The sequence below is a fragment of the Pseudophryne corroboree genome, chromosome 4, assembly GCF_028390025.1.
Source record: "Pseudophryne corroboree isolate aPseCor3 chromosome 4, aPseCor3.hap2, whole genome shotgun sequence".
Lineage (NCBI taxonomy): Eukaryota > Metazoa > Chordata > Amphibia > Anura > Myobatrachidae > Pseudophryne > Pseudophryne corroboree.
Window position 1 is genome coordinate 616850778 of NC_086447.1, and position 27709 is coordinate 616878486.

Below are 27709 nucleotides of genomic sequence, written 5' to 3' on the forward strand. Positions count from 1 at the left end.
GCAGTGTCTGGACTTGCTAATGGTAATCCTGTACCACAAATCTGAGGTACTCCTGGCGAGGATGGTAAATGGGGACATGCAGGTAAGCATCCTTGATGTCCCAGGATACCATGTAATCCCCCTCGTCCAGGCTTGGAATAACCGCCCTGAGCGATTCCATCTTGAACTTGAATTTTTGTGTTCAAGGATTTTAAATATAAAATGGGTCACACCGAACCATGCGGTTTCGGTACCCCAACCCGTGTGGAATAGTAACCCCGTCCTTGTTGAAGTAGGGGCACCTTGAGTATTACCTGCTGGGAATACCGCTTATTAATTGCCTCTAGCACAGCCTCACTGCCTGAGGGAGTTGTCAGCAAGGCATATTTTAGGAAACGGCTGGGGGGAGACATCTCGAATTCCAGCTTGTACCCCTGAAATACTACTTGAAAGAAACAGGGATCCACCTGTGAGCGAGTCCACTAATTGCTGAAATTTTTGAGACGGCCCCCCACCGTACCTGGCTACACCTGTGGAGCACCCGCGTCATGGTGTGGCCTCACAGGAGGCGGGGGAAGAATCTTGATTCTGGGAACAGGCTGACTGGTGCAGCTTTTTTCCCTCTACCCTTGTCTCTGTACAGAAAGGAAGCGCCATTTGACCCGCTTGCTTTTCTGAAGCCGAAAGGACTGTACCTTTGTCTGTGAGGAAACCTGAGGTAAAATTATTTCTTCCCAGCAGTTGCTGTGGATACGAGGTCCCAGAGACCCTCCCCAAATAATTCCTCACCCTTATAAGGCTCTCTATGCGCTTTTTAAGTCAGCATCACCTGTCCAGTGACAGGTCTCTAATACCCTCCTGACAGAATGGACATTACATTTATTTTGGATGCCAGTCGGCAAAATATCCCTCTGTGCATCCCCCATATATAAGACGACGTCTTTAATATGTTTTTATGTTTGCCAACTAGTATCCCTGTCTGACAGGGTCACCGACCACGCTGCAGCAGCACTATCTGCAGGTCTCAGTCTAGTACCTGAGTGTGTAAATACAGACTTCAGGATAGCCTCCTGTTTTTTATCAACAGGTACCTATTAAAGTGGCCGTATCCTAAGACGGCAGTGCCACCTTTTTTGACAAACGTGTGAGCGCCTTATCCACCCTAGGGGATATCTCCCAGCGTAACTTATCCACCTGGCGGGAAAGGGTACGCCATCAGTAACTTTTTATAAATTACCAGTTTCTTAACGGGGGAACCCACGCTTTCACACACTTCATTTATTCATCTGATGGGGGAACAAAACACTGCCTGTTTTTTCTCCCCAAACCTAAAACCCATTTTTAGAGGTGCTTGGGTTAAAGTCAGAAATGTATAACACATTTTTTATTGCCGGGATCACGTCACGGATGTTCCTAGTGAATTGTGTATATGTCTCCACCTTGTCGACACTGGAGTCAGACTCCGTGTCGACATCTGTGTCTGCCATCTGAGAGAGCGGGCGTTTTTGAGCCCCTGATGGCCTTTGAGACGCCTGGGCAGGCGCGGGCTGCGAAGCCGGCTGTCCCACAGCTGTTACGTCATCCACCCTTTTATGTAAGGAGTTGACACTGTCGGTTAATACCTTTCACCTATCCATCCACTCTGGTGTCGGCCCCACAGGGGGCGACATCACATATATCGGCCTCTGTTCTGTCACCATATAAGCCTCCTCATTCAACATGTCGACACAGCCGTACCGACACACCGCAGACACACAGGGAATGCTCTAAACGAGGACAGGACCCACAAAAGCCCTTTGGGGGGGACAGAGTAAGAGTATGCCAGCACACACCAGAGCGCTATATATATATATACAGGGACTAACTGAGTTATGTCCCTAATAGCTTTTATATAATATACTGTATACAGTGCCAATTTTAATGCCCCCCCTGTCTTTTCCCTCTTACTGTACTGTAGAATTGCAGGGAAGAGCCAGGGAGCTTCCCTCCAGCCGAGCTGTGAGGGAAAAATGGCGCCAGTGTGCTGAGGAGATAGGCTCCGCCCCTTTTTCGCGGCCTATTCTCCCGTTTTTTATGGAATTCTGGCAGGGGTATTTACCTCATATATAGCCCCTGGGGCCATATATTGAGGTATTTTAGCCAGCCAAGGTGTTTTTATTGCTGCCTCAGGGCGCCCCCCCCAGCGCCCTGCACCCTCAGTGACCGGAGTGTGAAGTGTGTGAGAGGAGCAATGGCGCACAGCTGCAGTGCTGTGCGCTACCTTGGTGAAGACAGAGTCTTCATGCCGCCGATTTTCCGGACCATCTTCTTGCTTCTGGCTCTGTAAGGGGGACGGCGGCGCGGCTCCGGGACCGAACATCAAGGCTGGGCCTGCGGTCGATCCCTCTGGAGCTAATGGTGTCCAGTAGCCTAAGAAGCCCAATCCGGCTGCAAGCAGGCGAGTTCGCTTCTTCTCCCCTTAGTCCCTCGCTGCAGTGAGCCTGTTGCCAGCAGGTCTCACTGAAAATAACAAATTCTAAGACTATAACTTTCTAAGAGCTCAGGAGAGCCCCTAGTGTGCATCCAACCTCGGCCGGGCACGAAATCTAACTGGGGCTTGGAGGAGGGTCATAGTGGGAGGAGCCAGTGCACACCAGGTAGTCTAAGATCTTTCTAGAGTGCCCAGCCTCCTTCGGAGCCCGCTATTCCCCATGGTCCTTACGGAGTTCCCAGCATCCACTAGGACGTTAGAGAAAATAAATTACGGTTCGTACAAAAGGGATAAAAAATGTAGAATTGAAAGAAGTGGGATAAACAAGATGTATTACAGAGCAACAGTATGAATATGCAGGATTAATACAGGAAAGTAGAAGAATACAGGGCCAGAGTAGTAAATATGACAAACCTAAGGGGTGTGGTTCATAGGGTCAACCACACTTAGGTCGACAGTGCCTAGGTCGACCACTATTGGTCGACACTGACTAAGTCGACGCCCAAAACAGGTCGACGAGCATTAGGTCGACGTGAAAAAAAGGCCGACATGAGTTTTTTTGTGTCGTTTTCTTCGTCGAGTGACCGGGAACCCCAAATTAGTGCACTGTGTTCACTCGTCATGCTTCGGGCAAGGTGCTTCGCTCCGTTACCGCTGCGCTCAGCACAGATTACCGTTCCCAATTGTAGTCCACGTGGATTGTAAAGTTTGAAAGTTCAAAAAATGAAAAAAAAATTGTGAAAAACTCATGTCAAGCTAGAATATGCCGACCTAGTGACCATGTCGACATAGAAACCCCGTCGACCTAATGTGTGTCGACCAATAGTGATCAACCTAATGACTATCCACCTAAGTGTGGTTGACCTAGAGACCGGATACCAACCTAAGAACGGAAAGAAAATCTGCAAGTGAGATCTACTTATGAGATTGGTAAATAAGTGCTAAAGAAATTAGGTTGTAGGGAATAAATATGAACAGTGGACAAAAAGATACAGCTAGCTATTTACAACCAATCACATACTGAGGGGAGAATTCAATTAGCAGTGGTAATTTACAGCGTATATTTGATTCCCTGGCAGTTAACCAATTAGCCCTGATGCTGGTGCTTATCTGCCATTTTTGTTGGGACCTGCTGAGGTCTCGAAATGAAATGTCTGATAAGTCCCATTTGTTCACATCCGTGATCGCAAAAACTGGATTTATTTCACACGAACAAAACGTGCTTTAATTAAATTGTCAGTAAAAACAAAACAAGCAAAAAATAATGGCCCTTTTTTTTTGAGCGCAAGTTTTTTGGCAACAAATATAGCTTGGCTGTTCACTTAATAATGATAATTCTACTACCACTAATAAATAATAATGTAAAAACATCCCCAGAAGCTCACAATTTAAATACGTTGATACAATTTAATAATAAATCGGATCAATTAATGCTGCATTACTGGAACTGTAAAGGGAATCTGCTGTGAAGGGCAGGTTACCACAATTTCCACAGTGAAAGGCCCAAAATATAACTGAAAGGTAAAAAAGAAAAGAAATCATGACTACTTGTAAATAAAAAAAACAGGTTATGTGCAAAAACAGAACCATTTTAGAACACGTGGATTCTTTTTTTCCCCCCGTTACAGTACTTTGATTGCAAGACAAGCTGCCTTCAACTATTTACAGTAAGTGACACAACAGGCAGCAATGAGGGCTGCATGAGGCCCTCCATAAGTTTACACAACATATATCCTGGCCAAAAAGCAATACTGAACTCCAATTCTCTTTCTAGTTACTCTGACAGTGAGCAAAAAGCAAAAATATGAAATACTGTTAAAATGTTATTTAAATGTTTGAACAAAGTGTGGCAATCCAAATATTTCCTGCTGCTTAGTCATTTCACTTGTGCTCTAGTATCATATAATCATCCTTGCAGGAGAGTAGGTTTAAATAAGAGAACCAGAAATAAAATCAAGTTCTAAGTATTACACAACCTTCCATGTGTGTTAGGTCGACAGTTACATCAACATGCATTGTCTATGCATATGAAATGTCGACATGGTAGAATGACGACTTAACATCCCTATTGGCTCAGTGATAACTTACCTGGTCCAGACGGCTGCAGGGGCTCCACTGCAGCTTCCAGGACCCAGTAGTCAAATTACCATCCCTTCCAGCGCAGACCTCTGAGTGAGCAGCGGTTTTGGTAAGTATTTTAACCGTATCTATCCTTACCCCTCTATCTAGTGCCTAGCCCTAATCTCCCACCGGCAGTTTAACCCTAACCTCCAACTACAGCCTAACCCCCTGGCGGCACTCTGAGAATGTCAACATTTCAGAGTTCGACATTCTGAGGACATTGACATGGTACCTGTTGACTCATTGCACCACGTCGACACTAGAACATTGTGGAGTACACATGGCAACTGCCGACAACATGACTAAATCCCGGTTCGGGAACCTACATGTATGTTGATAAGCACATTTCAACATGGCTGGAATCTGTGGTTTATATAATAAACTGTTCCAATACATACAGCAACTATTTTTGACTCTCAACTTAACTAAAATAAGTTCAGATATTATATATAAAATTTCTATATTCTGAGACACTGATGCTTACCTACACAGTTATCACACAAACTGCAGTGTGAGGCACGAGGCGGGCGGAAGATTTTGCAGGTAAAACAATATTTCAGTTTAACCGTTTGTCCATTTATGACTACTTCTTTAGTTCGGGGAGGAGGTCGATATCCACCCGAGGTGGACCCATTGGCAACATCTACAAGAAAAACAGAACAATAGCTATGAATTATGAGTCAACAATGAAGGAAATGACAGAAAAGCAGTGGTCCCCAAACTTTTTTGAATCATGGTGTGCATCAGAATTAAAAAATATATATAAAAGCTAAGAAGTTTCAGTAGGTTGAACGCAGACATAATCAATTTGTATTCACTACACTTTTGGCTGTAAATTAAATAAACCATAATGGCAGCAAAAAGTGGATAGAATTTAGGATCTCCTGATACACAGTGAATTTTCTTTTTCTTTATATGTAAAGATGACAAGGACAGAAACCATGTCTCATGGATATCATTAATCATCCTCTCCAGCAAAAGATGATGAATATATATATATATATATATATATATATATATATATATATATATATATTTTTTTTTTTTTTTTTTTCTTGCACTGGAAACTGTTGTATGTTTTATTGATTTTTTCTTTATAGCTGGTATATGATAACATTTTAACAAAGTTAAGATATATACTGTGTATGTTTCCGAGCTGTGTTTTTTGTTCTTCGCCTGGAGTGACAACTGTTTTCTTGCTATACATTGCACCAATTGGTGATAGTGAGGCACCCAGCCAGCTGCGCAATATGTCTCTCAACTCTTTCGTTAGGATACAGGTGAAATGACAATAGTGAGTTTAAATAGGTAACAACGTCAATAAGCTCCACCTCCAGCCTCAAAGGACCGGATGTGGTAACAAAAGAATGTGTACTTGTTTTACAATAAATATCACAAATAACTCAGTGCAATTAGAATACATGTCAATAATGAACAACACCTTTATATCAAAATTGTGCAAAATAGATATCAAAATTGTGCAAAATAGTTTAGCGATAATAATTCTAAAACACGTGAATGTGACATAAAACCTCGTAATGGGTTAATGACAGATCACTAAGGAGTCAGTCTTATTAGTGAAGTTATTCTATTGCTTTACTAAAAGTATCATTTATACCAGAGGTTCTCAAACTCGGTCCTCGGGGGCACACACAGTGCATGTTTTGCAGGTAACCCAGCAGGTGCACAGGTGTATTAATTACTCACTGACACATTTTAAAAGGTCCACAGGTGGAGCTAATTATTTCACTTGCGATTCTGTGAGGAGACCTGCAAAACATGCACTGTGTGTGCCCCCGAGGACAGAGTTTGAGAACCTCTGATTTATACAAATGTAACTACCACCAACACTGAGCAAACTAGTAAATCTTTACTTTATATATATATATATATATATATATATATATATATATATATATATATATATATATATATATATATATATATATATATAATACAGATATGGCTTAAGCACCCATTCGTAAACCAGAGATGATATAGTTCTAAAACTATGACCATTAAAGAATGCATTATAAAGCCTTTCAGGTATATATCTAGACCACGATATGCAACAAGATCAGAAGTCCAATATATACCTTAATGCATAAATATTATTACAAAATAAGCAGCTTGTGTCAAGGATTTGCATAAAACCATTCAAATCCCAATTGTTCATTTAACACAAACGGAGTTAAAGTCTGTAGCCTGAAAATCCATTTGGATTCCAAATGTAACAGAGCTTTTGCTCGGTCCCTGCCTATCTTTAAGGGAGGCACATGATCGATCATAATATATCTATGCTCAGATATCTGATGACCTGCTGTAAGAAAATGTTTGGCGACTGGTTAGTCTCTTGGTTTTTTGAGTAAAGCATTTTTTATGGCAATTTTGTGGTTCGCAATTCTCTCTTTGAACAGAGTCTCTGTTTTCCCAATATAATTGAGACTACAAGGGCATGTAATCATGTATACAACAAACCTTGTCAGTTGATAACAAATCTTATAAGCTTTACCTGTCATAGGGTGTCTAAACGTGTCCCCACTGATCATTGATCCGCAAGTGACGCAATTAGCACATTTTACACAACACTTTTTCGCTGAACCCAAAAAGGTAATATTACCAGAAACAGGCTGTGTAACATCCGTCTTGACCGAAAGGTCCCTGAGGTTCCCACCTCTTTTGAAACACTGCATGATCTGTTGTTGTTTAAACATGGGCAACTCAGTGTCTGAAGTGACTAGCCGCCACAATGCTTTAACCTGTTTATGAATCCTGAAACTTAAAGGGTTATAGTGATTTACCCACATAATTTTATTCTCTTTAGTTTTTTTGGTTCGAGTATTAAGCAAAGTCGAGTGTGGATGTGACAAAGCTCTGAGTTTTTGTTTCTGTAAATGCTTCAGATCATAACCCCTAGCTAAAAATTTCTCCAACATGACATCCAGTTGTTACTGTAAGCGATTTGGATCACTAAATTAATCTGCATGCTCGTAAGAACTGGGAATAGGGAAGACCCTGTTTGAGCGTGGGAGGATGAAAACTCCTATTATGTAGGAGATTGTTTCTGTCTGTAGGTTTTATGTAAAGTATTGAAAGTTTGTGATTGTCTGGAGATATTAATATCCAGATAATGTACACTCGATGTATCGATTTCCCAAGTAAATTTAATGGGATGTTCCAAGGCATTATGTGAATGAAATACCTTATTTAATGCCTCCAAAGAACCACCCCAAAAAATTATAAGGTCATCTATATATCGTTTGTATAAGAATAAATAAGATTTTACTCACCGGTAAATCTATTTCTCGTAGTCCGTAGTGGATGCTGGGACTCCGTAAGGACCATGGGGAATAGCGGCTCCGCAGGAGACTGGGCACAACTAAAGAAAGCTTTAGGACTACCTGGTGTGCACTGGTTCCTCCCACTATGACCCTCCTCCAGACCTCAGTTAGGATACAGTGCCCGGAAGAGCTGACACAATAAGGAAGGATTTTGAATCCCGGGTAAGATTCATACCAGCCACACCAATCACACCGTATAACTCGTGATACTATACCCAGTTAACAGTATGAAATATAACTGAGCCTCTCAACAGATGGCTCAACAATAACCCTTTAGTTAGGCAATAACTATAAACAAGTATTGCAGACAATCCGCACTTGGGATGGGCGCCCAGCATCCACTACGGACTACGAGAAATAGATTTACCGGTGAATAAAATCTTATTTTCTCTGACGTCCTAAGTGGATGCTGGGACTCCGTAAGGACCATGGGGATTATACCAAAGCTCCCAAACGGGCGGGAGAGTGCGGATGACTCTGCAGCACCGAATGGGCAAACTGTAGGTCCTCCTCAGCCAGGGTGTCAAACTTGTAGAATTTAGCAAATGTGTTTGACCCCGACCAAGTAGCTGCTCGGCAAAGTTGTAGAGCCGAGACCCCACGGGCAGCCGCCCAAGAAGAGCCCACTTTCCTCATGGAATGGGCTTTCACTGATTTAGGATGCGGCAGTCCAGCCGCAGAATGTGCAAGCTGAATCGTGCTACAGATCCAGCGAGCAATAGTCTGCTTAGAAGCAGGAGCACCCAGCTTGTTGGGTGCATACAGGATAAATAGCGAGTCAGTTTTCCTGACTCCAGCCGTCCTGGAAACATATACTTTTCAGGGCCCTGACTACGTCCAGTAACTTGGAATCCTCCAAGTCCCAAGTAGCCGCAGGCACCACAATAGGTTGGTTCACATGAAAAACTGATACCACCTTAGGAAAGAATTGGGAACGAGTCCTCAATTCCGCCTTATCCATATAAAAAAATCAGATAAGGGCTTTTGCATGACAAAGCCGCCAATTCTGATACACGCCTGGCCGACGCCAAGGCCAACAGCATGACCACTTTCCACGTGAGGTATTGTAGCTCCACGGATTTAAGTGGCTCAACCCAATGCGACTTCAGGAAATCCAACACCACGTTGAGATCCCACGGTGCCACTGGAGGCACAAACGGGGGCTGACTATGCAGCACTCCCTTAACAAAAGTCTGAACTTCAGGCAGTGAAGCCAGTTCTATTTTTGAAGAAAATCGATAGAGCCGAAATCTGGACCTTAAAGGAACCCAATTTTAGGCCCATAGTCACCCTGACTGTAGGAAGTGCAGAAATCGACCTAGCTGAAATTCCTCCTTTGGGGCCTTCCTGGCCTCACGGCACGCAACATATTTCCGCCATATGCGGTGATAATGGTTTGCGGTCACTTCTTTCCTAGCTTTAATTAGCGTAGGGATAACTTCCTCCGGAATGCCCTTTTCCTTCAGGATCCGGCGTTCAACCGCCATGCCGTCAAACGCAGCCGCGGTACGTCTTGGAACAGACAGGCCCCCTGCTGCAGCAGGTCCTGTCTGATAGGCAGAGGCCATCGGTACTCTGAGATCATTTCTTGGAGTTCTGGGTACCAAGCTCTTCTTGGCCAATCCGGAACAATGAGTATAGTTCTTACTCCTCTCCTCCTTATTATTCTCATTACCCTGGGTAAGAGAGGCAGAGAAGGGAACACATACACCGACTGGTACACCCACTGTGTTACCAGAGCGTCCACAGCGATCGCCTCAGGGTCCCTTGACCTGGCGCAATATCTTTGTAGCTTTTTGTTGAGGCGGGACGCCATCATGTCCACCTGTGGCCTTTCCCAACGGTGTACAATCATTTGGAAGACTTCTGGATGAAGTCCCCACTCTCCCGGGTGGAGGTCGTGTCTGCTGAGAAAGTCTGCTTCCCAGTTGTCCACTCCGGGAATGAACACTGCTGACAGTGCTAACCCATGATTTTCCGCCCATCGGAGAATCCTTGTGGCTTCTGCCATCGCCATCCTGCTTCTTGTGCCGCCCTGTCGGTTTACATGAGCGACCGCCGTGATGTTGTCTGACTAGATCAGCACCGGCCGGTGTTGAAGCAGGGTCTAGCCTGACTTAGGACATTGTAAATGGCCCTTAGTTCCAGAATATTTATGTGTAGGGAAGTCTCCTGACTTTTCCATAGTCCTTGGAAGTTTCTTCCCTGTGTGACTGCCCCCCAACCTCGAAGGCTGGCATCCGTGGTCACCAGGACCCAGTCCTGTATGCCGAATCTGCGGCCCCCTAGAAGATGAGCACTCTGCAGCCACCACAACAGCGACACCCTGGCCCTTGGAGACAGGGTTATCCGCCGATGCATCTGAAGATGCGACCCGGACCACTTGTCCAACAGATCCCACTGGAAGATCCTTGCATGGGACCTGGCGAATGGAATTTCTTCGTAAGAAGCTACCATCTTTCCCAGGGCTCGCGTGCATTTATGCACCGACACCTGTATTTGTATTAGGAGGTCTCTGTCTAGAGACGACAACTCCTAGGACTTCTCCTCCGGGAGAAACCCTTTTTATCCTGTTCTGTGTCCAGAACCATACCCAGGAACAGTAGACGCGTCGTAGGAACCAGCTGCGACTTTAGAATATTCAGAATCCAGCCGTGCTGTTGTAGCACTTCCCGAGATAGTGCTACTCCAACGAACAACTGCTCCCTGGACCTCGCCTTTATAAGGAGATCGTCCAAGCACGGGATAATTATTTTGGCCATTACCTTGGTAAATACCCTCGTGCCGGGGACAGACCAACGGCAACGTCTGAAATTGGTAATGACCATCCTGTACCACAATTTTGAGGTACTCCTGGTGAAGAGGGTAAATAGGGACATGCAGGTAAGCATCCTTGATGTCCAGTGATACCATGAAATTCTCCAGGCTTGCAATAATCGCCCTGAGCGATTCCATTTTGAACTTGAACCTTCGTATATGTGTTCAAGGATTTCAATTTTAGAATGGGTCTCGCCGAACCGTCTGGTTTCGGTACCACAACATTTTGGAATAGTAACCCCGGCCTTGTTGAAGAAGGGGTACCTTGATTTCACCTGCTGGAAGTACAGCTTGTGAATTGCCGCCAGTACTACCTCCCTTTCTCCGAGGGCAGCAGGCAAGGCTGATGTGAGGTAACGGCGAGGGGGAGTCGCCTCGAACTCTAGCCTGTATCCCTGTGATACTACTTGCAGAACCTAGGGATCCACCTGTGGGCAAGCCCACTGGTCCCTGAAGTTCCCGAGACGCGCCCCCACCGCACCTGTCTCCACCTGTGGAGCCCCAGCGTCATGCGGTGGACTCAGAGTAAACGGGGGAAGATTTTTGATCCTGGGAACTGGCTGTCTGGTGCAGCTTTTTCCTTCTTCCCTTGTCTCTGTGCAGAAAGGAAGCGCCTTTGACCCGCTTGCTTTTCTGAAGCCGAAAGGACTGTACCTGAAAATACGGTGCTTTCTTAGGCTGTGAGGAAACCTGAAGTAAAAATTTTTCTTCCCAGCTGTTGCTGTGGATACGAGGTCCCAGAGACCATCCCCAAACAATTCCTCACCCTTATAAGGCAGAATCTCCATGTGCCTTTTAAAGGCAGCATCACCTGTCCACTGCCGGGTCTCTAATACCCTCCTGGCAGAATGGACATTGCATTAATTCTGGATGCCAGCCGGCAAATATCCCTCTGTGCATCCTTCATATATAAGACGACGTCTTTAATATGCTCTATGTTAGCAAAATATTATACCTGTCTAGGGTATGAATATTATCTGACAGGGTATCAGACCACGCTGCAGCAGCACTATTTATGCTGAGGCAAATGCAGGTCTCAGTATAGTACCTGAGTATGTATATACAGACTTCAGGATAGTCTCCTGCTTTTTATCAGCAGGCTCCTTCAAAGTGGCCGTATCCCAAGACGGCAGTGCCACCTTTTTTGACAAATGTGTGAGCGCCTTATCCACCCTAGGGGATATCTCCCAACGTGACCTATCCTCTGGCGGGAAAGGGTACGCCAGCAGTAACTTTTTAGAAATTACCATTTTCTTATCGGGGGTACCCACGCTCTTTACACACTTCATTCACTCATCTGATGGGGGAACAAAACACTGGCTGCTTTTTCTCCCCAAACATAAAACCCCTTTTATGTGGTACTTGGGTTCATGTCAGAAATGTGTAACACATTTTTCATTGCCGAGATCATGCAACGGATGTTCCTAGTGGATTGTGTATGTTTCAACCTCGTCGACACTGGAGTCAGACTCCGTGCCGACATCTGTGTCTGCCATCTGAGGTAACGGGCGTTTTTTGAGCCCCTGATGGCCTTTGAGACGCCTGGGCAAGCGCAGGCTGAGAAGCCGGCTGTCCCACAGCTGTTACGTCATCCAGCCTTTTATGTAAGGAGTTGACATTGTCGGTTAATACCTTCCACCTATCCATCCACTTTGGTGTCGGCCCCACAGGGGGCGACATCCCATTTATCGGCCTCTGCTCCGCCTCCGCGTAACCTTCCTCATCCAACATGTCGACACAGCCGTACCGACACACCGCACACACACAGGGAATGCTCTGACTGAGGACAGGACCCCACAAAGTCCTTTGGGGAGACAGAGAGAGAGTATGCCAGCACACACCAGAGCGCTATATAATGCAGGGATTAACACTATGAGTAATTTTTCCCCCAATAGCTGCTTGTATACACATATTGCGCCTAAATTTAGTGCCCCCCCTCTCTTTTTAACCCTTTGAGCCTGAAAACTACAGGGGAGAGCCTGGGGAGCTGTCTTCCAGCTGCACTGTGAAGAAAAAATGGCGCCAGTGTGCTGAGGGAGATAGCCCCGCCCCTTTTTCGGCTGACTTTTCTCCCGCTTTTTTCATGGATTCTGGCAGGGGTAATTTATCACATATATAGCCCTGGGACTATATATTGTGATGATTTGCCAGCCAAGGTGTATTATATTGCCCTCAGGGCGCACCCCCCCCAGCGCCCTGCACCCATCAGTGACCGGAGTGTGTGGTGTGCATGAGGAGCAATGGCGCACAGCTGCAGTGCTGTGCGCTACCTTGTTGAAGACAGAAGTCTTCTGCCGACGATTTTCCGGAACACTTCTTGCTTCTGGCTCTGTAAGGGGGCCGGCGGCGCGGCTCCGGGACCGAACATCGAGGTCGGGTCCTGTGGTCGATCCCTCTGGAGCTAATGGTGTCCAGTAGCCTAAGAAGCCCAAGCTACCACCAGTTAGGTAGGTTCGCTTCTTCTCCCCTTAGTCCCTCGCTGCAGTGAGTCTGTTGCCAGCAGATCTCACTGTAAAAAAAAAAACCTAAAATATACTTTCTTTCTAGGAGCTCAGGAGAGCCCCTAGTGTGCATCCAGCTCAGCCGGGCACAAGATTCTAACTGAGGTCTGGAGGAGGGTCATAGTGGGAGGAGCCAGTGCACACCAGGTAGTCCTAAAGCTTTCTTTAGTTGTGCCCAGTCTCCTGCGGAGCCGCTATTCCCCATGGTCCTTACGGAGTCCCAGCATCCACTTAGGACGTCAGAGAAAATTAGTGTAAATGTTTGGGTTAGTGGAAAAAAATTCTCGTTCAGTCTGAATCATGTAACAATTGGCTAAGGATGGAGCTACCGGAGATCCCATAGCACATCCCGCAGTTTGTAAATAAAAATTTCCATCAAAGAAAAAATAATTCTTAGAGAGTGTAAGTTCAAGAACGCCACATCAGGACCTTGATATTTGGGATTGTGTGTAATAACTTGTCTCACTGCTGATAAACCTGCTTTGTGTGGAATGGCAGTATTTTTAATGCAAAATCCCCTTGGTATTCTTTTGTTGCGATGATATTCAGATAAGGTGATTGCATGATAAAGGTAGTCGATTTCTCTCCTCTTTATTTGAGCCCATTCACGAAAATGGTCAAGATTGCTGGTACTTAATTTATATCCTAGTTGCTCGGTGTACAATATAGTAGCTGCGTCTCCCTCGGAGAAGCTGAAAGTGTCTCCCAGTTGAAGCCGAATCCCAGCTGATGTCTGTTCAATTAATTCCATTGTAGCCTGCTGCTGTGCTTGGTGAACAATCTTCAATATGAAACCACACAAATGACAGTGAAAAAAAGTACTTGTTTATCCCCTACGAGGTTACAAGTGTACATCCATGACAGTATTTTAAAATTGATGTGTAAAGTTCGATAGGGTGCCTTGCTAGAGTAGATTACGGGATAATTGTTACCTCTCAATCGTACAAGGTTCTTTGGTAGCCGGCACTCCTCATCTGTACAAGTAATGTGTGCCGATGCTCTCCAAATTTCCACACTCCTACTCAAAGTCGGAATCAACATATATACCGTGAGGCGGCACTCAGGCGTCTGAATAAAGATCGCAACGACTCTCCCACAGTGGTCAACGTTTTAGAGTTCTTTACTTAAACTCTTTCGTCAGGATACAGGTGAAATGACAATAGTGAGTTTAAATAGGTAACAACATCAATAAGCTCCACCCCCAGCCTCAAAGGACCCTATCGAACTTTACACGTCAATTTTAAAATCCCAACAAAGTTAACTATAGTGCGAATGTGTGTGCATACACATGTGGTAGGGAATATGGATTGTAAGCTCCACTGTGGCAGGAGCTGATGTGAATAGTCAAATATTCTCTGTAAAGCGCTGCGGAATGTGCGCGCTATATAAATAACTGGTAATAAGTAAATACATTAACAATACAGTTTGATATGCAATTCAGAGAAATTTAAGGTTAAGTTTTATTATGGAAACATCCACTTTCCTTAGACGTTATGGGGTCTATTTACTAAGCCTCGGAGATAAAGTGGACGGAGATAAAATACCAGCCAATCAGCTCGTAACTGTCATTTTTCAAACCCAGCCTGGCAATTAGGAGCTGATTGAATGGTACTTTATCTCCATCCAAGGTTTAGTAAATAGACCCCATTATATCAACAAGGCAAACCCTATATATTTTGCTCTCCAAATCGTCCAGAAGATAATTGTGGATGTTATTAAGGACGGTTCTTTCCATGGTGTGGAATTAAATTGTTTTTTTTCACCGCACCAATTAAGGGGTGCCTGACGATTCAATTAATGCAATCATTTTGGGTACCCATTATTGCCCATTAACAGACGTGTTCAAATACACCAGATTAAGTCCTGGTTAGAACACCCAAAACATGGAGTTACCTTACATTTCTTCTTGCCACCTCAGGAGGCTGTGAGCAGAAATGTGTGCGCCCCAGCGGCATTCCCACCCAAAAAGAGCAACAATTGAACTGCTCTGTCAGGCGCCCACTAGAAACAGCCGCTGGGAAAAACAATTGAATCGCCACCCCCTTGTGTGTCTTTCAAAGAGATTACATACTTAATTTGGAGAGCTTTTAAATGTATGTATGTATGTATGTATGTATGTATGTATGTATGTATGTATAAATAATCTGGCAATACAGAGGTATAAAAACAAAGCTTCGAAAACATTTTAAACGTTAATTTAGTTACCTATTTGTCTTTCCAGATCTGCTGCCTCATCAGAAGTGGCACGAGGGAGAACACCCGGATCACTAAAGCTAGTTCTCAGTAAGGTCCCCATCACAAAGAACACAAGGATTCCACCTATCACAGGAATTGCAGGAGTAATCTTTCCTGCCAAATAAGGACAACTGCAAGGAATAAGAAGATGCAGTTATGTAAAATGATCTAGACATAGGATAGTTCAAAAGGCAGAATATCATATGAATTAGTAGTTAATATATTTTGTAAATATAATTGTAGGCCTATTTACCATCTGTTGGTAGCTTGAATCCAACATTATCGAATTCTGATTAAATTAAACTTAAATTGGAGTGGATTGAAATTATTCCTCTAAATACTTTTATGCCAAATCAATAAATTGTGGCGCACAAAACACAATACAAAGGTAAATTAAATTACACTGAGGGCAAGGTATATGTAGCAGGCTGCAAGTGATAATGCCCCATGTCATTAGAAACTTTTATACCTCTAACATTTTATACACTGGCACTGTTCACAATGTGGCTGTTAATTCTGTCAATGTGGCTGTTAATCCTAACTGTTATTTACATATTGGAGCTGATTGGCTGGTGCCTTTATCACCTTGCATATATCACTGGTTTATCACTTCCTTATGCCTTCTCCAGGTTAATACATCTGCCCCTCAGTTACTAATAGTAAATTAAAAGCATATATCTTCTTTCATAAGTATTTCCCATGAGCACCAAATATTAAATTTAATTAAGTAGTGGTGACCAATGGAGTTCTTCAGTGTAATATGCATACAAATGTACTAAATATATTACTACTGTACTGAATCTTGGCTAATAACTATATAATTCTAAAGCCAACTCTTAATACTGTTTTATAGATCTAGATACATATAGAAATATAGTTATAAGCCCTGCCCGTTTTTTAGCAGGCAAAACCCGCCCTGCCCCTTTTGCGGCGCCCTGCTAGAACAGCCGCCCGATTTCTGCCCTCCCGGCGTGTATAGATGCCGTGCGCATGCGCGCGGCATCCATTCACGCATTGTGAGAGCTGGGGGAAGCCCAGCACCGACGGAGGTGCTGGGCACGCCCCCAACAGTGACGTCGCCGGCCACAGATGCTCTCTATAGTAGCGTCTGTGGGCCGCACCGCCCCCTAAAATGACGTAGGCGTGGCCACGCCCCCTAATTTGCGTGGCCGCACGCACATATGCCCCCGGAGTCTGGCGCCATGCCCCTTTTCACTCCTAGAGTGAACACTAATAAATATATATATATATATATATATATATAATATTTGATTGAAGTGTTGTTGAGGGTCAGTGAGCTTACTTGCGTGAGTGCTTGGTTCTCTATATATTTGAGTGATGTCATCATGGGCTACATACACCCCACCCTATGAGTGGTAAGTGCAGTTGTGTACCCCGCTTCTGGGGTGGAGAGTGCTGTGTTACATGCACCCCACCCTATGAGTGGTAAGTGCATTGGTGTGCCCCGCTTCTATAAAACTCACAAAATGGCGGCACTCCTGTCAAAGCTCCCTCGATAAAACAGGCTTGTTGCCGCTTTTTTCAAGCAGTAAACCTGCTTGAAAAAAAAAAAAGAAAAAAAAAAAAGAGTCAATAAACAACACTGAAACGATGTAAACAAGCCTGTTTTATCGAGTGATCTTTGACCGGAGTGCCGCAGTTTTGCGAGTTACATTGGGACCCGTCCGTCATGGAGGGCACCCGGCAATATACTCTTATTATATGTGAACACGAGGAATGCCAGATTATTGGAAACTAGATTACATATATTTATTGGTTTCATACATACAATCAAACTTTGCCACTTATTATATCTGAAGCAACATGACCAGTTCAGCACTGTTGGAATATTTGCACAAAAATAAAATAAAAAAAAAATCAATAAATTAAATAATAATAATAATAATAATAATAATAAATACTAATAATAATAATACTAAATAATAATAATACTAAATAATAATAATACTAAATAATAATAAATACTAAATAATAATAAATACTAATACTAATCATCATCATCATCATCATCGGTGCGAGAAAAGATGTGTGGAAACTGAGCACTTTGGGCATCCGAACTCAAAGCAGGGAGTTTAGACGGGTTTAGTCATTTTAGACGGCTAAACCCTGTCTGTTTGGGCGCGACATGCAAGGGCGTCCAAACACAATTGAATTTTTTTTTTTAATTGTTTAGGCATCTAAACAGTCCCATTTAGATGGGATTTTTAGATGGCCAAAACAATTGAATCGGCCCCTATATGTTCGTTCAACAGTTATAACTAAATACATGCATTTCAGTATATTGTGGAATCCTCAAAACCATATATTCTTTTTACAATAAATATAGCAACTGGTGAGTTAAAATACATTATTTTTACTGAGCAAAACAAAACTACATGCTTAAAAAACAGATTATTCTAAAACTGCCTATTCAAGTGGATAATTAATTTCTAAAACCATTAGCTTAGCTTTAAAGCAGTATCTGGGAAATGTTGCCCAGCCACGGGCATTTTCTGATTTTAAGGACATGAAGCTATACAAAACTATGTGAGGATTTTTAAATATTTAAACAGCTAAACCAAATTGCAACCTCACTAACTACATTTGCGGAAGGTTTTTATATATATAATATATATACATACATATACATTTATTTATATATATGTATTTATATATATTTTGTCGAAGTCAAAAAATCTTACATAAAAAGAACATACAAACTACACACATATGAGTCGCTATACTTGCAAATACGCGCAGCGAGCACAGCAATATATGGCAACACACGCATTTACACGGACATGCCACAGAGATGGATTCGACACTTATTTCATACAGTACATAATTATAATAATATCAAGCGCCAGACATCATGATGATTTAAAATTATATAATGAAGTAATGTCATGTATGTGTATTATTTGAACGAAACCAGATACACCTGTCATATTTGGTATTAAAGCAAGCAGATTAATGTGTAGATTCATTTGATACTTGTTATAAAGTTGTAGGACATTGCAACAAATAATTATGATTAAATGTATGTAAGCTAAAATCACTTTTATTAGAACAATAGATATTCCAAACAGGTAGTGGACAGGAAGCTCAGGCCAGCCCCTTTGGACGTCCCCAAGGCTGAACCTGTTCAGCATATACAAAGAGACTAGTGACACATCATGAATGAGTGAGTCCCCTCCCCCAGAAACTAGATAACACATTGCTGATCACACAGGAGGTCAGTAGCTGTGTTTTGGACTAGACGATGATGGAGGTATTGCCAGATTAGTTCCTGTTTTGGTCTCAGCGTAAGATGGAGTCCCAGCATGATTTTACAGAAAGAGAGCGAGTGATATGGAGAGACTTTTATACGAGAAAAATATGGTGATGTATTTGCTGTAACTGTATGTATTAACTGCTTACTGTATGAGTTGTAACTATAGGTATACTGTACATTGCAATATATTGAATCCATATCCTTTTAATAACAAATATATACATCAATGAGCTTTGGAACGCAGATAATGTGTGGGTGTATTGTTTTCTCTTATGAGATGCAGTATTTTGCAATGTATAGCGCAATCGTATATGGTAATAAGATGCGCCTGGCGCCTGCAATATATATTAGAGCGCGCATTTTAAATATTTGTGAGAAAGCAATTTGGCATTCACTATATATATATATATATATATATATAAAATAAGATTTTACTTACCGGTAAATCTATTTCTCGTAGTCCGTAGTGGATGCTGGGGACTCCGTAAGGACCATGGGGAATAGACGGGCTCCGCAGGAGACAGGGCACTTGAAGAAAGAATTAGGACTACTGGTGTGCACTGGCTCCTCCAGACCTCAGTTAAGGAAACTGTGCCCGGAAGAGCTGACAGTACAAGGAAAGGATTTTGGAATCCAGGGTAAGACTCATACCAGCCACACCGTATAACTCGCGATAAACTTACCCAGTTAACAGTATGAACAACAACAGAGCATCAGACAAACCTGATGCAACCATAACATAACCCTTATTTAAGCAATAACTATATACAAGTATTGCAGAAGTAGTCCGCACTTGGGACGGGCGCCCAGCATCCACTACTGACTACGAGAAATAGATTTACCGGTAAGTAAAATCTTATTTTCTCTAACGTCCTAGTGGATGCTGGGGACTCCGTAAGGACCATGGGGATTATACCAAAGCACCCAAACGGGCGGGAGAGTGCGGATGACTCTGCAGCACAAAATGAGCAAACTCAAGGTCCTCCTCAGCCAGGGTATCAAACTTGTAGAACTTTGTAAAGGTGTTTGAACCCGACCAAGTAGCTGCTCGGCAAAGCTGTAATGCCGAGACCCCTCGGGCAGCCGCCCAAGAAGAGCCCACCTTCCTTGTGGAATGGGCTTTTACCGATTTTGGATGCGGCAATCCAGCCGCAGAATGAACCTGCTGAATCGTGTTACAGATCCAGCGAGCAATAGATTGCTTTGAAGCAGGAGCACCCAGCTTGTTGGATGCATACAGGGTAAACAGCGAGTCAGTTTTCCTGACTCCAGCCGTTCTGGGTACATAAATCTTCAAAGCCCTGACTACATCTAGTAACTTGGAATCCTCCAAGTCACGAGTAGCCGCAGGCACCACAATAGGTTGGTTCAAATGAAAGGATGACACCACCTTCGGCAGAAATTGCGGACGAGTCCGTAACGCTGCCCTGTCCATATGGAAAACCAGATAGGGGCTTTTACATGACAAAGCCGCCAATTTAGACACACGCCTAGCCGAAGCTAAGGCCAATAGCATGACCACTTTCCACGTGAGATATTTTAACTCCACGGTCTTAAGTGGCTCAAACCAGTGAGATTTCAGGAAACTCAACACCACGTTAAGATCCCAAGGTGCCACTGGTGGCACAAAAGGGGGCGGGATATGCAGCACTCCCTTTACAAACGTCTGAACTTCAGGAAGAGAAGCCAGTTCCTTTTGAAAGAAAATGGATAGGGCCGAAATCTGGACCTTAATGGACCCTAATTTTAAGCCCATAGTCACTCCCGCCTGTAGGAAGTGAAGGAAACGGCCCAGTTGGAATTCCTCTGTAGGGGCCTTCCTGGCCTCACACCAAGCAACATATTTTCGCCATATACGGTGATAATGTTTTGCTGTCACGTCCTTCCTAGCCTTTATCAGCGTAGGAATAACCTCATCTGGAATGCCTTTTTCCGCTAGGATCCGGCGTTCAACCGCCATGCCGTCAAACGCAGCCGCGGTAAGTCTTGGAACAGACAGGGCCCCTGTTGCAACAGATCCTGTCTGAGGCGCAGAGGCCATGGGTCCTCTGTGAGCATTTCTAGCAGTTCCGGATACCAAGCCCTTCTTGGCCAATCCGGAACAATGAGTATTGTTCTCACTCCTCTTTTTCTTACGATTCTCAGCACCTTGTGTATGAGAGGAAGAGGAGGAAACACATAAACCGACTGGAACACCCACGGTGTCACTAGTGCGTCCACAGCTATCGCCTGAGGGTCTCTTGACCTGGTGCAATACCTTTGTAGCTTTTTGTTGAGGCGGGATGCCATCATGTCCACCTGTGGCAGTTCCCATCGATTTGTAATCTGTGTGAAGACTTCTTGATGAAGTCCCCACTCTCCTGGGAGGAGGTCGTGCCTGCTGAAGAAGTCTGCTTCCCAGTTGTCCACTCCCGGAATGAACACTGCTGACAGTGCTTGCACGTGATTCTCCGCCCAGCGAAGAATTCTGGTGGCTTCTGCCATTGCCACCCTGCTTCTTGTGCCGCCCTAGCGGTTTACATGAGCCACTGCGGTGATGTTGTCTGACTGAATCAGCACCGGTTGGTTGCGAAGCAGAGGCTCCGCTTGACTCAGGGCGTTGTATATGGCCCTTAGTTCCAGGATATTGATGTGTATACAAGTCTCTTGACTTGACCACAGCCCCTGGAAGTTTCTTCCCTGAGTGACTGCCCCCCACCCTCGGAGGCTTGCATCCGTGGTCACCAGCACTCTGCAGCCACCACAGAAAAGACACCCTGGCCCTGGGGTATAGGGTGATCAGCCGATGCATCTGAAGATGCGATCCGGACCACTTGTCCAACAGATCCCACTGAAAGGTCCTCGCATGGAACCTGCCGAAGGGAATGGCTTCGTACGATGCCACCATCTTTCCCAGGACTCGTGTGCATAGATGCACCGACACCTGCTTTGGTTTTAAGAGGTCTCTGACCAGAGTCACGAGCTCCTGGGCCTTCTCCTCCGGGAGAAACACTTTCTTCTGGTCTGTGTCCAGAATCATGCCCAGGAAGGGCAGACTCGTCGTAGGAATCAGCTGCGACTTTGGAATATTCAGAATCCAGCCGTGCTGTTGTAACACCTCCCGAGAGTGTGCTACGCTGATCAGCAACTGCTCTCTGGACCTCGCCTTTATGAGGAGATCGTCCAAGTATGGGATAATTGTAACTCCTTGCTTTCGCAGAAACACCATAATTTCTGCCATTACCTTGGTAAATATTCTCGGTGCCATGGACAGACCAAACGGCAACGTCTGGAATTGGTAATGACAGTCCTGTACCACAAATCTGAGGTACTCCTGATGAGGTGGATAAATGGGGACATGCAAGTAAGCATCCTTTATGTCCAGAGACACCATAAAATCCTCCTCTTCCAGGCTAGCAATGACCGCCCTGAGCGATTCCATCTTGAACTTGAACCTTTTCAGGTAAATGGTCAGGGATTTTAAATTCAATATGGGTCTGACCGAACCGTCCGGTTTCGAAACCACAAACATTGTGGAATAATAGCCCCTTCCCTGTTGAGGGAGGGGAACCTTTACCACCACCTGCTGGAGATATAATTTGTGAATTGCCGCTAACACTACTTCCCTTTCTATGGGGGAAGCTGGCAGGGCCGATTTGAGGTAACGGTGAGGGGGCATCACTTCGAATTCCAGCTTGTATCCCTGAGACACAATCTGTATAGCCCAGGGATCCACCCGTGAGCGAACCCACTGGTGGCTGAAATTTCAGAGACGCGCCCCCACCGCTCCTGGCTCCACCTGTGGAGCCCCAGCGTCATGCGGTGGATTTAGTGGAAGCCAGGGAGGACTTCTGTTCCTGGGAACTAGCTGTATTGTGCAGCTTCTTTCCTCTACCCCTGCCTCTGGCAAGAAAGGACGCACCTCTGACTTTCTTGCCTCTTTGTGATCGAAAGGACTGCATTTGGTAATACGGTGCTTTCTTAGGTTGTGAGGGAATATATGGCAAAAAATTTGACTTCCCAGCCGTAGCTGTGGAAACTAGGTCCGAGAGACCTTCCCCAAACAATTCCTCACCCTTATAAGGTAAAACCTCCATGTGCTTTTTGAGTCGGCATCACCTGTCCATTGCCGAGTCCACAGGACCCTTCTGGCAGAAATTGACATTGCATTTATTCTAGAGCCCAGTAGGCAAATGTCTCTCTGGGCATCCCTCATGTATAGGACAGCGTCTTTTATATGCCCCAGGGTCAGCAATATAGTATCCTTGTCCAAGGTATCAAGCTCCTCAGACAGAGTATCTGTCCATGCTGCTACAGCACTACACATCCAGGCCGACGCAATTGCCGGCCTTAGTAGGGTACCTGAATGTGTATAAACGGACTTCAGGATACCTTCCTGCTTTCTATCCGCAGGATCTTTTAGGGCGGCCGTATCCTGTGACGGCAGGGCTACTTTCTTAGATAAGCGTGTCAAAGCTTTGTCTACCCTAGGGGAGGATTCCCAGCGTAACCTGTCCGTTGGCTGGAAAGGATACGCCATAAGTAACCGTTTGGAAATCTGCATTTTCCTATCAGGAGAATCCCAAGCTTTTTCACATAACTCATTTAACTCACGTGAAGGGGGAAAAGTCACTTCTTGCCTTTTCTCCCCAAACATATAAACCCTCTTGGCAGGGACAGGGTTTTCCTCTGAGATGTGCAATACATTCTTCATTGCTATAATCATGTAGCGGATGGCTTTAGCCATTTTAGGCTGCAACTTTGCATCATCGCCATCGACACTGGAGTCAGAATCCGTGTCGATATCCGTATCAACAATTTGGGATAGTGGGCGCTTCTGAGACCCTGACGGCCTCTGCGCTGTAGGATCAGGCATGGGTTGGGACCCTGACTGTCCCAAGGCATCAGCTTTATCCAACCTTTTATGCAAGGAGTTTACATTATCATTTAACACCTTCCACATATCCATCCAATCAGGTGTCGGCGGAGACACCACATTCATCTGCACCTGCTCTGCTTCCACATAGCCTTCCTCGTCGAACATGTCGACACAAGCGTACCGACACACCACACACACAGGGGATGCTCTATTTGAGGACAGAACCCCCACAAGGCCTTTTGGAGAGACAGAGAGAGAGTATGCCAGCACACACCCCAGTGCTATATGATCCAGGAATTACACAGTAACTTAGTGTTTACCCAGTAGCTGCTGTATATACTGATATTGCGCTAAATTTATGTGCCCCCCCTCTCTTTTTACCCTCTTTCTACCGTGAATCTGCAGGGGAGAGCCTGGGGAGCTTCCTCTCAGCGGAGCTGTGGAGAGAAAATGGCGCTGGTGAGTGCTGAGGAAGAAGCCCCGCCCCCTCAGCGGCGTGCTTCTGTCCCGCGATTTTGTGCAAAATAATGGCGGGGGCTCATGCATATATACAGTGCCCAACTGTATATATGCCCTTTTATGCCAAGAGGTACTTAATTGCTGCCCAGGGCCCCCCCCCCCCCTGCACCCTACAGTGACCGGAGTGTGTGGGTTTGATGTGGGAGCAATGGCGCACAGCTGCAGTGCTGTGCGCTACCTAATATGAAGACTGGAGTCTTCTGCCGCCGCTTTTGACGTCTTCTTGCTTCACACGCCGCCTTCTGGCTCTGCGAGGGGGACGGCGGCGCGGCTCCGGGATCGGACGACCAAGGGTGCGTTCCTGTGTTCGATCCCTCTGGAGCTAATGGTGTCCAGTAGCCTAAGAAGCAGGACCTATCTTCTGTGAGTAGGGCTGCTTCTCTCCCCTCAGTCCCACGTAGCAGAGAGCCTGTTGCCAGCAGATCTCTCTGAAAATAAAAAATCCTAACAAAATACTTTATTAGCAAGCTCAGGAGAGCTCACTAAAGTGCACCCAGCTCGGCCGGGCACAGATTCTAACTGAGGTCTGGAGGAGGGGCATAGAGGGAGGAGCCAGTGCACACCAGGTAGTGCACACCAGTAGTCCTAATTCTTTCTTAAAGTGCCCTGTCTCCTGCGGAGCCCGTCTATTCCCCATGGTCCTTACGGAGTCCCCAGCATCCACTAGGACGTTAGAGAAATATATATATATATATATACATATACACACACACACACACACACACACACACACACACATACATACATGTATGCATGTATGTAAGTAAGTAAGTAACAGTTCCCCGGCTCCCTCACCCTGGCAGAGGGTTCAAATATAGATTCCAATGACGGCGGCAGTCCAGTATTAAGGCACACAAGAGGCAGAACCAAGTCAATGTTTTGATGAATTAAATCATTGAAACGTTGGCATAGTTCTGCCTCGTGTGCTTTTATACCCGAGTGCCGTCATCACACTTACCATACTATCCCATTAAACTGGTACTCTAATGAATTACACAGGTCATGTGGCTGACTGACTTCAAGCCTGAATTTCCCCTGGCTTTAATCAGCCACAGAACCTGTGCAAAAGCCCCAAAGCAGCAGCAACCGATTGCAGCAATTTGCAGATGATTCTATAAATAAATCTGCAATGTATGAGGTTCACAGATCACATATTCAGACTAAAAATCATTTGGGATTGTTAAATCAGGTTGTCCAACATGTTGGATATCACAGATCAATTGGGGCTGTAGATTGCTAGTGTATGGTAAGAATCAGCAGATTTGCAGACCATTTTTAGTAAACTGATGAGCCTTTCAAGATTAGCAGATCTGTATTTGCTGAAAATGATCTGCAAATCACTGAAAAATAGCTGTAACGTATGGGCGCAAATTGGTGGATTGGGGAATGTTAAAATCTGGGGGGAAAAGTTCCGGGTACCACGCTCTTCTTGGCCAATCCGGAACCACGAGAATTGTGTTTACACCCCGCTTTCTAATTATTCTCAATACCTGTCGATTCACATGGGCGACTGCCGTGATGTTGTCTGACTGGATCAGCACCGGCTGGTGTAGGAGCAGGGATTTTGCTTGACTTAGGGCATTGTAAATGGCCCTTAGTTCCAGAATATTTATGTGAAGGGAAGTCTCCTGACTTGACCATAGTCCTTGGAAGTTTCTTCCCTTTGTGACTGCCCCCCAGCCTCGTAGGCTGGCATCCGTGGTCACCAGGACCCAGTCCTGTATGCCGAATCTGCGGCCCTCCAAAAGATGAGCACTCTGCAGCCACCACAGAAGAGACACCCTGGTTCTTGGGGACAGGTTTATCAAGCGATGCATCTGAAGATGCGATCCGGACCACTTGTCCAACAGGTCCCACTGAAAAATCCTGGCATGGAATCTGCCGAATGGAATTGCTTCGTAAGAAGCTACCATCTTTCCCAGGACCCGCGTGCAGTGATGCACCGATACCTGTTTTGGTTTTAGGAGGTCTCTGACTAGAGAAGACAACTCCCTGGCTTTCTCCTCCGGGAGAAACACTTTTTTCTGGACTGTGTCCAGAATCATTCCCAGGAACATTAGACGTGTCGTCGGGACCAGCTGTGACTTTGGGATATTCAGAATCCAGCCGTGCTGGCGCAGCACTTCCTGAGATAGTGCCACTCCCACTAACAACTGTTCCTTGGATCGTGCCTTTATTAGGAGATCGTCCAAGTATGGGATAATTAAAACTCCCTTTTTTCGAAGGAGTATCATCATTTCCGCCATAACCTTGGTAAATACCCTCGGTGCCGTGGAGAGTCCAAACGGCAGCGTCTGGAATTGGTAATGGCAATCCTGTACCACAAATCTGAGGTACTCCTGGGGAGGATAGTAAATGGGGACATGCAGGTAAGCATCCTTGATGTCCAGCGATACCATGTAATCCCCCTCCTCCAGGCTTGCAATAACCGCCCTGAGCGATTCCATCTTGAACTTGAATTTTTTTATGTATGTGTTCAAGGATTTAAAATTTAAAATGGGTCTCACCGAACCATCCGGTTTCGGCACCACAAATAGTGTGGAATAGTAACCCCGGCCTTGTTGAAGTAGGGGTACCGTGATTATCACCTGCTGGGAATACAGCTTGTGAATCGCAGCTAGCACCGCCTCCCTGCCTGAGGGAGCAATCGGCAAGGCAGATTTTAGGAACCGGTGGGGTGGAGTCGCCTCGAATTCCAGCTTGTACCCCTGAGATACTATTTGAAGGATCCAGGGATCCACCTGTGAGCGAGCCCACTGATCGCTGAAATTCATGAGGCGGGCCCCCACCGTACCTGGCTCCGCCTGTGGAGCCCCACCGTCATGCGGCGGACTTGGAAGAGGAAGCGGGGGAGGACTTTTGCTCCTGGGAACCTGCTGTTTGTTGCAGCCTTTTTCCCCTACCTCTGCCTCTAGAGAGAAAAGACCCTCCTTTTCCCCGCTTGTTTTTCTGGGTCCGAAAGGACTGAACCTGATAAAATGGCGCCTTCTTAGGCTGTGAGGGGACATGGGGTAAAAATGCTGACTTCCCAGACGTTGCTGTGGAAACTAGGTCGGAGAGACCATCCCCAAATAATTCCTCCCCCATATAAGGCAAAACTTCCATGTGCCTTTTGGAATCTGCATCTCCAGTCCACTGGCGAGTCCATAAGCATCTCCTAGCAGAGATGGACAATGCACTTATTTTAGATGCCAGCCGGCAGACTTCCCTCTGTGCATCTCTCATATATAAGACTGAGTCTTTGATATGGTCAATTGTTAGCAGAATCGTGTCTCTGTCTAGTGTGTCAATATTTTCTGACAGTTTATCCGACCACGCAGCGGCAGCACTGCACATCCATGCTGACGCAATAGCTGGTCTAAGTATAATGCCTGAGTGTGTATATACAGACTTCAGGATCGCCTCCTGCTTTCTATCAGCAGGTTCCTTAAGGGCGGCCGTATCCTGAGACGGTAGTGCCACCTTTTTAGACAAACGTGTGAGCGCTTTATCCACCCTAGGAGGTGTTTCCCAACGTAACCTATCCTCTGGCGGGAAAGGGAACGCCATTAGTACCTTCTTAGGAATTACCAATTTCTTATCAGGGGAAGCCCA

At 45.2% G+C, this 27709-nt stretch overlaps 1 protein-coding gene across 7 annotated transcripts in view; it reads right to left on the bottom strand.

Moving 5' to 3' along the window:
• The window catches only part of ZDHHC14 (zinc finger DHHC-type palmitoyltransferase 14), a 336275-nt gene that overhangs the window by 123607 nt on the left and 184959 nt on the right, over positions 1-27709 (bottom strand). For all 7 annotated transcript variants that reach the window (XM_063917666.1, XM_063917664.1, XM_063917662.1 and 4 more), the window contains 2 exons: positions 15435-15595; positions 5055-5213 (listed from right to left, as the gene is read on the bottom strand). In XM_063917666.1, the coding sequence (XP_063773736.1) occupies positions 5055-5213; positions 15435-15595 (320 nt within the window). The remainder of the gene's footprint in view (positions 1-5054; positions 5214-15434; positions 15596-27709) is intronic.